The 14507-nt window shown below is 38.8% G+C and overlaps 1 protein-coding gene across 1 annotated transcript; it reads right to left on the bottom strand.

Annotated features, from left to right (window-relative positions):
• Window positions 1-1546: 1546 nt before the first annotated feature.
• LOC121503371 (pyruvate dehydrogenase (acetyl-transferring) kinase isozyme 2, mitochondrial-like) lies at window positions 1547-13271 on the bottom strand. Its single transcript, XM_041777734.1, has 11 exons — window positions 13031-13271; window positions 10771-10912; window positions 8835-8906; window positions 8562-8749; window positions 8315-8404; window positions 6973-7050; window positions 6622-6698; window positions 6407-6505; window positions 3509-3619; window positions 3308-3421; window positions 1547-3128 (listed from the first exon to the last, which is right to left on the bottom strand). The coding sequence occupies exons 1-11, from the start codon at window positions 13158-13160 to the stop codon at window positions 2985-2987; spliced, it is 1245 nt and encodes a 414-aa protein (XP_041633668.1). The 5' UTR covers window positions 13161-13271; the 3' UTR covers window positions 1547-2984.
• Between the last annotated feature and the right edge of the window lie 1236 nt (window positions 13272-14507).

Genomic DNA, 14507 nt, shown 5'->3' with positions numbered 1-14507 from the left:
ATGGAAATTAATCTTAAACACTTTTGACAATACATTTTGTCTCAGGGAAATAAAAAAAAAAAATATCGGTGTTTTACTGCTCTGACTGGCGGTGTGATCTTGATAATAAAGTTTTGATGAAGAAGTTTGTGCAATAATAAATTATGGAAAGAGCTGCATAGCTCAAATTCATCCCCATTTCAGGAAAATGCATCTGCACACTTTAAATCCTTTTGATGATATTCTAAGCAATATCATTCCAGGTAGTTTTGTATTTTGAAAATACTATTTACTTGTCTAACAAACATGGATCATTATGTGTGAAAATGCAGAAAATGTGATCCCTGGGCTAGTACAAATGAAAAAATAAAAGTTAAAAATAGTGTGTCCACTTGTGACCTATTTTTGAAGATTTAGGTCATCCGTGGCAATCAATTTGCTTTGAGAGCAACTTGTTTTGATCTTTTCCTGAGATGTGTTGGAAGAGCAATAAATGGCATATAGCCATACTTCACTCTTGACCTACCTTTAATAATCCACATTAACCTTTGCTACCCTCTCTCTGTTCAACATCAACACTGCCATGCCTGACTTTCACTCCACTGTTTCATCCAGTTATTTATTATTAACATCTCCTGTATAGGGATTTTCCAGACTTCAACTCAAAGTGTTTTACAGTACTGCAAAGCTCAGACATTGACAGACACATATCTGGGGCAGCTGTGCCTCAGTGGTGAAGTTCTCAACAGGAAGGTCGGGTGTTCAACCTCCAGTTCTTGCAGTCACATGTCCACATGTCCTTGAGTAATACATTTAATCCCAAAGTGTATGAATACTTCTGGCCACTTCTCTACAATCAGTGTATTAATTGGTGAGCATGGGTAAGTCTAAAACGTGCTTTATGTAGTCAGCTGATTAGAAGAGCACTGTGTAAGTGTAAGTCCATTTACCAGTGAAGGGGATCCTAATAATTGAAAATATAACTGAGATAAACAAAGGGAAGAATTCTATCTGCTTTTCTAAATGCTGGGATGGAGCCCTTAAAATAACCTTCTATTTGCTGGATTTTTGTGGTCCTTCTAGTCACCTGACTTTGTTGTTGATTATTCTCCTATTCTGAATAAGCTTTTGGGATAACACCTTAAAGTCATAATTTGGTTTGAACTATGGTAATAAATAAAGGTTCTAATAGCCTATTTGTTTTTATTACAGGCTGCACACACATACTGCATGATAACTGAAGTCCTGACAGGCACACCCTGCATGGTGGCCAAAGTCCCTGCTTTGACCCGTTACTGTTGTAAATTAATCCAGGTCACCCTCACAGAGAAATACACACATACATCCTGCCACGTCTTTCCATGATGGTGTTATGTAACTCAGTATCTGATTTGTTCTGGTTCAGGTATATCACTTTCGTCTGTACATTTCACAGCAGAACTAAAGTGACAGTCTGCTACAGAGACTCAAACAGCAGAGCTAAGCTCCAGAGTTGAGCAAACACACACACACACACACACACACACATTTATCACTAATTAAACTAACCACAAAGACAGAAGTAAAATTCTTTTCTGGTTGGTTTATTTTCCGGACATTTCTTTATAAAAATAAAAGTCTTCATATATGAACAGTTCACTTCAAAAATACAATGAAATACAGGTCCTTCAGATAATACAATCTCTGGGTATGTGAATACACACAGTGAATCACAATAAACTGTACAGCAATCAATACACACGTAGCAGTTTGGGTCCGTTACAGGTCTTTAACAAAAAGCTGATTTCGAGGCTCAACACATTAAAAGCGAAGACAATTAATGAATAACCTGAATCCTGTCAACAGAACACAAGTTTACATAATTGTTACAGTACCTTTTATACACCCACTGAATGATCTTTAATCCTCATCCTTATCAGTAACTAAGCAGCTGAGCAAGTAATTGTTCTGCATCTTTAGTCAGTAAAAAAAAACATAAAACACAAATTTATGCAGCATCAAGTTTTTGAAGTAGTATTGTTACTGACTGGTTCACTCTTAGAAAGCAAAACACACAATAAAGCAAAGTAAATGAACATGCATAGGCACTTTTTTGTTCTGAGGAAATATTCTTGCTGGCATCATGACACCAAAGACCTGATCGACTAAGTAGACCCCTTAAAATATCTTGAAAGGCATCAGCAAATACACACTGATCTGAGTAAATGGGTTTTTCATGTGAGGTTGAGGATGTCATTGTAGCACTAGTGTGAAGTTGGCAGACATGCTGCATATTGTTCTAGACTAGACTCATTAAAAAAGTTCAGTTACCTGTTCTCCTAAAAATGACCAGCACTACTATTAATTATATTCACTTCTCCAGATTCTTTCCCTTTCCGATTTTCCAAAACAGTGTTGTTACACTCTTGACTTGGTTTGTTTATCTGCTTTTCTTCCCTTCCAAGTAAGGCACACACGTAAAGAAAGCTGGAGAAGAAACAGGAAGAAGGCATTCCCTTAAGGCAAGGATGTACCAAAACTATCAAGACCTGAATGTTCTGCCTTTCTTATCACTTTTGGTCACTTTAGCTTTTGCAGCTTTTTGTGATTAAAACGTATATCTAGATTTTTTCAAACTCTTACAAGATTTTTTTACTACTAAATGTTTGTTAACGTGAACCACAGCTAAAAGAGCACCAAAGTCCTTCTTCTAGGGCCCAAACCACTGTCATTTAAAACATTTAAAAGTGTAGCCTATGTGAAACATTGGCAGTTTGGCATTGAAAAACATTGGCACGGCTAATGGCTTTGACTAAAATTATGCTTTAACATAGACTTTTGGTTGCACATGGGACCGAACAGAAGTCTCCTAGGTATAGGGGTACAGCAAGAGTCCATTTGGACATTTAGAGCCATTTAGCTAAGTTCAGTTCCCATAATGCCCTTCATTTAAGCAACACTTTGTGACTGAAAGTGCTGTTTTTGAGAGTTCATGCCAGTGAGAACTAACCAAATCATTGATTAAATCACTTGGCAGCACGGTAGACAGCCAAGTCAAGCGGTTCCCTGGAGGGAATGCACCAATCGTCCGCCTCCAAACTCAGCTTATAATGGCGCAAAGCAGTCTTGTTGAAAACTGGTAGTCTCTCCACTGAGTCGGTGGATAATGCCTAGAGATAGAAATGGAGAATAAACATGATAATAATCTACTGGGGGTTTTTTTTACACACATTTGGACATTTGGTTTGAAAGTTATCTTCAATCTGTAACTCATGCTATCAGGTACCATCTACTGAGAGCATAATGACAAAGACCCTCTCAAATGCAGTTACTCTTGGGTTCCTGTTACCTTCAGGTGTATGACGGCATCAGTGCCGTGACCCTCCATAGAGTAGAGCTGTAAGTCTCCTTGGAAGTAGCGAGCATAGAGACGAGAGATTGGCAGACCGTAGCCAAACCCTGCCTGCACATATACAATATCATACACGGGTAAGCTTTTGTCATGTTATAATAAAGTGCTCTAACGTGTGTTTGTATGCAAGTTACTCACCAGTGGGGCTCTGTGTTTTTCTCCAAAGGTGGGTCTGGGAGCAGTTGAATACATGTAGCTGAACAGACGCTCAGTCTTCCTGAAGGGAACACCACCTCCCCTGTCACTCATCTGGAGAGAAGCAGAGGTTGATAAAGAGGTTAAGCTGACGTTGCAGGTTAAACCGTAAGGCTGCCCTATAATCTGGATTTTGGCCGTCATCTTGGATTTTCCTGCTGAATACAGAGCATAGGCTTACTTTCAGATCAGAACCCCATGAGTTTCATTTTTTCACAGCAAGACCCATATCTATTGAGAGTTCTATACTAAAACATTTCAAACATATTTGCACACCTCTGACAAAGCAGTGGGAGGAATTCGGGGTTTGTGTCTTGCTCAAGGACATGTCTACATGTAACAGCAGGAGCTGTCGCCCCCTTTTTAAGCAAGTCTTCTAACTATTCTTGTTTAACTGATGATAAAAAAAAACTAGAAAAAAATCCTAATTTGGTGGAAGCTCATTTTAACTGGCCCTTATTCCTGTCAAAACCCACATGTGATGCTGATTTTCATCATCAAGCTGTTAAATTCAGAGGACTGTTTGTCTGATTAAAAAGCAAAAACCTATTTTGTACAATAAAACTGCTTTTCTGAGGTTTTCACAGGTTTTGTGGCTTTTTAATGCCTTTATAGCGATGATAAGCAGGAAAGTGCTGAGGGTCGGAGTCGTACCCCAGCCACCCAATTAAAGTACTACAACCATTTTACAATCATTTTCAGTATTTCTCTTTTTTTTGTAATTGCACTTCAATTATTTAACAATCATCCCTTAATCTGCATAGTTTTCCCAGAATGCCTTTGGGCATTAGACACTTTTGCAGCATGAGTGCAGTCACTGACACAGTTAGAGAAGTGCCACCAACACCGTGGCTGGTTTGCTGAATACCAGGGTAGAGGACTTCCTGGTTCAGTGAGCATCCTACAGTTATTGTCACTAGTGGATGCTTTAGTTGGCCTAAGTTGAGTAGCATGAATGTACAAGAATAAAGAAATACGGGCAAACTGCAGTGGATGAATAACATGTAGCTTTATGAAAAGTATGTAAACATTTTGTTTTCTATTGGATTTAAACAGAATTTTTAAGTGTAGGACCATTTCCACAGTGTTTTTTAAGTTACAGTTAAGTTAACAACATCCAACATAAATGCATGAGTGAAATTGAGTTGATATAACTTTAAATGGCTAAGTACCTGCTACAAAACAAATAACTTTTTTCAGTTGCTTAGAATTTCATGTACTTAGTTAATCTCTAAGGTTTTGAGTTCCACTGACTCATTGGGGATAACAGTGTAACTGATATATTCTAACTTGAGAACACTATATAATCAGTTTCAAGAAAAATTCCGAGTATGTTTAACTTTTGCGGTTTTACAGCATACTTAAAGAAAAAAGAAAAAAAAACTTCAAACAAAATAATGAAAAGGAAGTGGAGGTCACATTTTGGAGTCACATGTTTTAAACTAGAAAAGCACTCAGAGAGCACAGACCTCCGCCATTAGCCGTATCTCCCAGTAGTGAAGAATCCTTTAACACATTCTTGGATCCAGAGGGTGATCCGGATCACACCCAATAATTCGCCGATTACTCCTTCCCCAGTGGGGTGGAGGCACGGAGCATTGGCTCCGACGTGTAGACTGTCATGCCAGAAGCACTGCCTGCCGGTGCCAACAGATGCACTGACAGTCTTAACCATGGTCTCACGACTGAAAGTCATGGCAGAGGGTGAATTTTCCTCTATTCCTCCCAGCATTGTGAGTATTCTTGCTACAATTCGCTGTCTTTCTCTCTGTTACACTCCAACTCGTCTCCTTGACCGGGCATGCGTCTTTCAAACTCTATAAACTCCAAAACTTAGAATAGAAACACACCAAGAAATGCTGCTGGGATTGAAGTTACTCATGTCTGCCATCTCCTGGTGTAAAGTGATAACAGTGCAGACCTCTGCCATTAGCCCTATCTCCCAATTGTAAAGAATCCTTTTAAAAAAACCTGGATCCAGACGGTGATCCAGATCAGTCCCAAAATCTAATCAGTTCTTCCTTATGCCATTTCTGACATTTCCTGAAAATCCGTCCATGACTTTTTGAGTTATGTTGCTTACATTCTAACAAACTAACAAACTAAAACCCACCCGATCACATAACCTCCTTGGCGGAGGCAATAAATCAAATGCTAGCAAAAAGCATAAACAAGCACGGGCATGCGTGTAGCTCCACCCTTAAAAACCACATTCAGTTTTACCAAAAGAAGGAAATATTGAATAATAATGAGCTGAGCCAAACTACGTCTTTTTGGAATGAGGGCAAGAGGAAAGTATTAAGTCTACTCTTTCTTGTATAAAGAAAATCTGAATGTGTACATTATGTATATGTAACATACCTAGGCAGGATTATCATGCTTTTGAAGTAGAACGTTTTAGAGGAGCCAGCTTTGTTGCTATTCTTGGTCAGGAATGCGGGGCATTCAGGTAAAACCTCTCTTGTTAAACTTGTAACTTATTAGAAGCTTAGTTAAAGCTGTAATTACATGTGCTTAGGGTTTTCATGTTCTTGTCTCATCCTGAGCCTTTACAACACTGACACAGAATTCATCGTATCGTCTGATGTGGCAAGTCCTCAACTTCCCGTAGTACCTGTTGTTTATGTGACAAATCTGTGCAATTGTGTTTGTTCCTACTTTAACTCTTGTTTCCTTACCAGTGATTTTCTTTCACTCTTATTTTAACAACAAAAGGTGTGAGGTCCATAAAATTCCACAAGATACTATGTTATTGTATAGACAGTTCAGTAAAACTCAAACACTTGAAGACATACATTTTGTATAATTGTTATTCCTTTATCTGACAGAGGAGCTACATACCGTTATTGACAGGTCCTCTCTACCAAGAGCGATCATGATTTTGATGGGTGGGAGGGTCCTGCTGGCCTCATGGTTCTCAATGGTTGCTCTCATGGCATTCTACATAGAAGAAACATAGCTTTAGCAGCTAGAAGGTTGGGAAAGGAGGTTCCTTCAATTCTTTATGTGATAAAAGAGTTTGCTATGTGTTTTTGCAGCAGCAGTATTTTTCTTACCTTGAATAATTCAAAAAGCATGTGGTACAGGTGGGATGGAATATAAGAAATATAGATTGGCTCTCTGACATTGTTGGCTGAAGGAAGGAAAAATAAAACAGTCAAAGCTTTAAACATACATTACACACATTAAAGACACTAAAGAAACTCATGAGGTGACTTAAAGATGTTTCACTGCATGCATGACACTACTACACTGGGACAGCAGCAGGCCTTCTCAAACAAGGGTAACACTGCACATCATTTGCTATTGGTTAAACACTGACTGTACTGATAGGTACCTTATATAACCCCACCTTAAACTATCCAAAATATCCCTTTAATGAAACTATTAGTAGTTTTGTGTCTTACCATTCATCTGCCTAAGCTCCAGCTCTGGCGCCCCCAGGTAGTACTGTTCACACAGCATCTTAGCACTCTCATAGGCATCTGAAGAGACAGAAAGACTGTTTACCCTGTGCAAATGGTAAACCAGATATAAAGATAATCAGATTTGATAAATCAAAGGTCATATTAAAAGCAAACAGCGGCTGTGTTGGGTCACAACAAACTGCCCTAACCCTGTTTTAATGCTGAAAGTGGGCCAGACTGGATAAGCAGTCTGTCAGCTCTAGACCAGTTATTGATCTGGTTCATTTCATAACATGAGGAGTTCCTTTGATCAGGGTGCACAACGTAATAAAGAAAATGGGTCTTGTTATGAAATAATATAACATGAAAATTAAGAACTAGCTTTCCCTAATGTTTTATACCTTACATTTTCATAATTCTTGATTCGTACTCTATCATAGGGTCTTTGGTTTTGTAAATGTACTTTATATAAATAAAAATGTATAAAAACCAGCATAAACACCTTCACAAGCAATTTGACATTTCAGATCATTATTTAAATACTAGAATCACAATTTAAGACATTAGTTGGTGTTTTAATAAGCTCTGACCATCTTTACCAATTGGTGTATGGCAGTCATAAACAGCTCAAGCTGTCCGAAACCAGTCGTTTCCTTTCTCACCAAAGAAATTCAAACATGTTTAATGTGACTGTAATTTCCTCCTTCTTCATGTAAATATACATATGTTTAATGGACAGATTATGAGCAACAGCCAGTATCCAAAGGGAGCATCAAAGCAGGGAAGATGATAAAAATGGAGGGGGCTCAAGGGAAGGCTGCTGTCAACATGCACAACAGCATTTGCTTGCTTAAAGTAATGATGTTAACATGAAATAGTGAGCTCTAGTGGACCAAAAAACTGCCTCACTAGCAGCCTGCTTGCCTTTTCTGTTAACTTTGCTAAATTGAAGGCTCTATTTGTTTATTGTGGAGAAAAAATAATAATCCATGCAACAGATACACACTGCTGAATTACCTGTAAAAGATGTGCTTCAAGAATTTGTGAAATATGTGAAATATCTTGAAATCATCCAGTTATGAAATAAAAAGAATCTTGTAAGAAAAATAAAAATCATCTTATAACTTGATAGTGATTATTATTTTTAATTTCACTGGGTCGCAGCAATGCACCCCTTGGAGTGCTGTGTTAATACATGTTTTAGATTACCAATGTCATGGATGGAAAGTAAGTGAATTCCTTGAGAACATAATTCATTCTAAGAAAAAGTTAGCAATATTCTCCAACAAACAACAAATCAACACCACCGTCAGTGTCTCATTCTCTCTGCCTTTCTTCTTACCTCGTGTAACCTCTGTTACATCACAGAGGGAGTCAATACAGCCAATGCTGTTTGGGTGGGCAGGGTTTGTGTTGCCATAGAAGACAAGTGCTGCAAAAAATAGAGAAAAACAAAACTGGTGGTTAATCTCCAACCACAATTGCCCCTAGAAATGAAATACTCTGGATACAATTCCAGTGCAGTAATCTGCCAGAGGTGAGCTGCTGGTTGGAGAATTGTGGCAGAGTGTGCATGCGTGGCTGCTTACTGTGCTGGTTGATGAGCATACGGATGGAGATGCGGCTGGTGTAAAAGCGGTCCAGGAAGTACTGAATGTTGTGGTCAGTAACAGCATCCTGCTGCCCGAAAGCCTCTTTGTACTCAATGACTCCCTGAGCCATGGTGGGGACCACCTCATTGTGCCGGTTTCTGATCGCCTCCAAGACCTCCACAAACCTGAGTCGGTGACAAAGAAAGTAAGAGAAAATATAAGAGAGTCCAGAAAAGTCAAAAACTTTTTAAAAATTATTATCACACTCACGTCTCAAGAACTTCCTGGTCATCTGGGTTCTTGTCCAGAAACTCCAGGATCTCCATTAGGCTCTGGATGTACCTGCAAAAACACAAAGGGTTAACTAACTGCCCAGCATGTCTGCTATCACAGATAGTAACAGATAGCATGTCAGACAAACATGTCTACACATTAAACCCTGCTACAGCCTGGTAGTATTATGAGTACTTTCTAATGCGTGAACAAGAATAAACAGTGTGGAGAACGTAAACACACTCATCCATCACAGAGGCATGTGTGCGTGATGACGTAATATAAAGAAAATAACTCCAATGTGACTCTGGCTCCCAGAGATGACCTGACACCCAGTCGGTCACGAGAAACTATGCAAGTCCAGGTTGCTGTATGTCATTCACCACTCACAAATTACATGCATGACTATGAGCTTTAGCCCAAAAAATAAGAACCCAAAAGTCTGAACTTTGTGGTTTAATAACAACACCTATAGTGAGACAAAGCACTTACAGTCCTCTTTCTGAAATAGGCAAAAGCCCTGTGACTAAAGAAGCACTATTTGAAAGTGCCACATATATAAGATATCTGGCTTGTTTTTTTTAATGCTTGCTTTGCTTTAAGTTTTGTTATGCACCTGTTTCTCTCACTTCATATTTTACCTGTCTTAACCTCATGTGGTGTAAGAGGTTGTTGTTTATGTGTATACCATGCCATATTATGTAATGCATACTTAGTAACAAAACATTACCATCATCTTTCTATTTATGGGTAAATAAAGGTGAGGGAACAGATTTGAGTTTCCAGAGTTTTGTGATGTGTGATTACAGAATGTTGTTGATTTTCAAATTACAAATTGGCAGTTAATCTTTTTTAAAATCACAAATCATTAAGGTGAAATTCAATACATCTGTTAAAGCAGAAAAAGAGAAAAGTTTTAGTTATTTCCCAGAATGACCTGAGTGGTTACATAAAACTGGGTTACCGAGACTTCAAAAACAGGGGTGGCTTACACTTAACCCTGTCAGGTCTCCTTTTACACTCAGCTTGTCATTGCCAGTGTGCCCGCCCTTATTCCTAGAAAGTTCCTGGAGTGACCACAGCATGTTGTCAAGAGTTGGAAAAGCAGAAAGCTACAGGTCCTAAGTCCATGACAAATAATATATTTTTGAATTAGCCTCTGAACTGACTATGAAGAAACATTTTTTTGTTCTAAACAAGTAAAATGTTGAAAAATAAAAAGGTTCATCACATTGTGTAACTGTAACTCAGCAGCTACTGTTCTGAACATACTGTACCCTTAAACTGCAAACAACAAGCAGGCAGAGAGGAAAAGGAGGAAGAAAGGCGGGGGTTAGACGAGTAACTGGAACAAAGTTCAACCCCTTCACATACACAACCCCACCCACACCCCTCTGCTGGTAAATGTAATCTGATTATATCTGGGCCAACAATGTTGGACTGCTGTTAATTGCAGTCACATACAAAACATTAACTCTTAAAACTGAGGTGCTACTCTCTGAGAAAGAGGAACCTGGGGGGTTGAAAGAGATTTACAAGTTTAGTAATAGACTATATTCAAAAAGGAGCATCTGAGGCTGTACTCCAAATATATTACAAACAAAATCGCATGGCTTTGAGCAAACTCTTTTAAATTTCAAAATTATTCATTCTTAATTAATATCATAATGAATATATATATAAAATAAATGCTAAAATAAGTGCTAGGGTCAAGGTTTATTGGAAGCCCCCCCTCCATATCAGTGGTCTATGTAGTACTGTAGTATATGCAAATGGGACTGGGAATACCTCGATGTCAAAATTTTGCTTAACATTTATTCCAAAAGATATTCATAAACAAAAACTAGTAGTAGTAGTGTTTGGTTAGGCCAAATCAACTAATAACCAATCAAATATTCTTTCAGTCAGTGACTCAGTGAGCAGTTCATCTCACCAGCTCTGGACTAGCTGAACAGACGGTGTGGCACGCAGCCGGTCTGGTAGAAGGTTGATCTCCTTCATGCTGTTGGACAATCGCACAGGAAGCTCCTGACGAAGGAAGACAAATGATGTACGCTCACAGGCGTTGGTTGAACCTAGGAACGGACAGTGATCATAATTCATTGGTACAGACTACAGAATTTAACCTGTAAAGAACATAATGACATCGACCTGTGGTCCACTTGCTGGTTTTTATGATGAATTCTTACATTCCTACATATTCACAAACTTGGCAAACAAAGCAGTGAGTGAGGTGGCATTAAAAAGTTGGATTGAAAATTCAGCAAAAATATGTAAAATGGACCAAGGTGATAACCCAATTACCTAATACCTTTATTACTGGACTACATTCAGTTGAACAATTATTAAATATCTACTGGAACATTTGAGTGGAGACAAGGTGTGAACAGTGTGTTTTACTTTGATTTGTTTTTAAATTAGACCCTCCTATTATCCTCTTCTATCAAAGCATCAGTCAATCAGTGTGACAGTGATTTTGTAACTGTGGCCTTTAATATCCTGGCACGACAGATGGATTTGTTTCACACATCCATCTGGGAAAGCTTCAGTAGGAAACGTTTGAGAAAATGCAGAGGCTTTAAAAAAAATCAGAGTGTGATTGGATGAATGTTCTGTCTGTCACATCTCTACGAGCCAATAAGAGCAACAAAACATGTGACGTAGCCGCTATTGAGCTGCGCGTGCACAGCTACTAAGGGAATAACGTGAAACATGGCAACTATAGACCTGTAAGTACTCTTCCTTTGTCAATTTTGAAAAGGAAACAACTCACTGCAGTTCTTTGTTCTTCTTTTACTGAAGAAATGTTGTCAAGTTCTGATAAAACTGGTGCTTTAGCAGCAGCCAGGCTAATCTCTTCCTCCGTACCTGCACCAGCTCTAGCTGCTGCTTGTTTACGTCACGACTCTGCTGCGCCTGAAAGTACTGTCCCTCGTCGCTGATTGGTCCTGTCACTTTCTAACCGGGCCCAAACGGTTCATATGGGAGCTTTGCAAGATGGATTCGCCAGTAAAAAACAAGGAAACAGGCGTATCCATCTGCTTTGCAAGGTTAGGCCTTTAAGGGAATATTGAATATTGGGAAAATATTGAAACTGTTTGAAAGAATATTTTAGCCCAAAAATAAACAAACACATCAGACAAAATGCACATCTTTCTCTTTAAATCCCTTTCTCTGTGTTTCTCTGTAGTACATGTTAATATCAGTGGACCTGTGTCTTGACATCAGCGTGGATATGTTAGAGGTAGAGAGGGTAAAGTGTCTTCTAATTTATGCTGATGATATCATTTCCTCTGACTGACTGGAAAAGTAAAGATAGGCAAGGTTTGTCGATCTTTTATTCTAACTTTGAAAAGTTGCATTCACAAGAATGAGTAAAAATGTCCCTACTTCATTATTGCAGTCTTTCAATCATGTCATGTCAGCATGTAATCTCAGAGATCAACATTTAGTTTTCCTGGTTACATAAACACAGATTTTGCTTAGCCTAACACAGTTAAACAGACTTGAGGTAATAGTGACCTTTGATATCTGACCACTATTTTCAAATCAGTCTATTTACAAGTTCAAGTGGATGTCTGTTTCCACTTTGAAACTATCCTCTGGGCGTTCCAGAGATATGATTTTCACAGGAACAGGAGGGTCAGACAAACTTATGTAACCACAACCTAAAGAATACAATGCCTCTGGGCACAAATGATTCCCACAACTTGTCAATATTGGGTTAAACTTGCAAACTCTTAACCTAGAAATCAACCTTAAATATTGTGGAAACTTTTATTTGTATCACAAAATAAATGAATAGGGCAAAATAACACTGTAGAGACCAATGTGCAAAAGGGTGCCTCTCAGACGCAACTGTTGCACATAAGGGCTTGAATAAAAAAGGCTACACATCTGAAAAGAAAAAAAAAATACTCTGCCCTACCTTCAGCCAAATGAATAATTACACACTATTTCATGCTCCTCAGCCCCTTAAATTGTGATCCCCAAAACAAATCATCGTCCTTTGCAGCTGTTATTGTCTCCATGATCAAAACCATTAACAACCGTCTTCTAAGGTGTACTGCAACAGCAGAGAGAAGTGGTAATTCAGCTTCAGACATTATTCGATTTCTTAATAACCGTAAGCTATACATACGAGATGCAACCTTTGTTTCATCGTGGAGTAAAAGTGAATAAAAAACACTTACCAAAATCCAAAAACTGCTTCATTGAGAGAGGAGAAGGGGAGAACTTGGAGAAGTGATCGATGTGTTTTGGCACGTTGGCCAACGCTGCTGTCTTCACCAGTGACCGAACGAACTTCATTTTGCTGGTCATCTTCAGAATTCAATTTAACATAATAGTATGAAACCTGTTATTGAAATAACGTAAATGGTTACGGTCAGTTTTTCAGTAGAATCCAAAGATCGCGGTGATGATGGCAGTCTGTAGCTGCACACATGGCTCTCCTATTTAGCAGACGGCCTCAGCCAATGGGAGAGCGGGGTGGGCGGCATCCAGCGAATAAGATTCCAAGAATCCCATCCACTGGTACAGTAGGAAGGTAGTAAACAAGGAGGAATGAGCGTGTGCATGTGCGTGTGACCGGGTCATATCGTGTATTACATAACGTTTCTTCCGACCGATAAACAGCATGTGTGGCTATGTCTGTTGTCGTCACCTTAGTACGGACTGTAAACGGAATAAAACATCACAACAACACGTCCTAGGCTATAGTAGGTACGGGAGACAGGGGACAGTTGCTACTCTCTTACCCTGTGAGACAAAACAGCATCATCCACAACATCCGCCATGACTTATCTAATCCAAGGTTCCACAAATAAACACAAAACCCAGTAGCTGTGATGTGTGCTTTGCACAGGCCCACTTTTCACAGAGGGGATGATGAAAAATACTCTCAGAGGGTTTTTAGAGTTATTAAAGTTGAAGGTGGAATGTGTGAAGAAGCAGTTGAAGAGCTGTAATAAGTGAAACAAATTAGGGTGTTCCAGAGATAAGCTTAACTGCAAAGCTTTTATGATCACTTTTATGATCTATCAATGGAAGTGAAATGCTTCAAGAGCTAAATTGGTTTGGTACTGGTATGGGGCCTTATTAACTGGGAGTTCATGTTAAAGGCCGTCACTTGTGGGTGTATGAAAAAAATGAAGTACACAGACCACCAGTTGAAAGTTATTAAAAGGGAAAAGGTTTCTGTTAAGGGTAACAGCTGGTGTTCAACATTAAGCACGTGAAATAAGTTGAAAAGAAACATGGGTATAAATTTTTGGATAAAATCTGTTTTTTCTTTTTTTTTTCTATGTATTTTGTAAGGAGGCTGAATGTAAACTATTCTGTGTTTAAATTTTGACTACATCAGAAGTGTTAGAAATATAAGAAATATTTCAAGGATTGATTAAAAGCTGATCATGTGCTGTGATGAGGGGTTTCCTAATATTACTGCATGCCTCCAACTGTGAATCTTTCAGTATGATGTCATGTACATTTTAATTAGGAGCTCACAGGCTCTCCTTCCTCATAACTTGCTCTGGATACTCAGTGTGGACAGCCTGCTGCATTGCCTGACTCCAACTGCAACAACCATCATCATCAGCCTACATAATAATTATCAGTGAATGTTAAAGTGAATCTGAGTTGCTCAGCTTCAACTGATACAGAGGAAGC

The sequence above is a fragment of the Cheilinus undulatus genome, linkage group 21 (assembly GCF_018320785.1).
Source record: "Cheilinus undulatus linkage group 21, ASM1832078v1, whole genome shotgun sequence".
Taxonomy (NCBI): Eukaryota; Metazoa; Chordata; class Actinopteri; order Labriformes; family Labridae; genus Cheilinus; species Cheilinus undulatus.
This window is presented reverse-complemented; position numbering and strand designations above follow the sequence as displayed.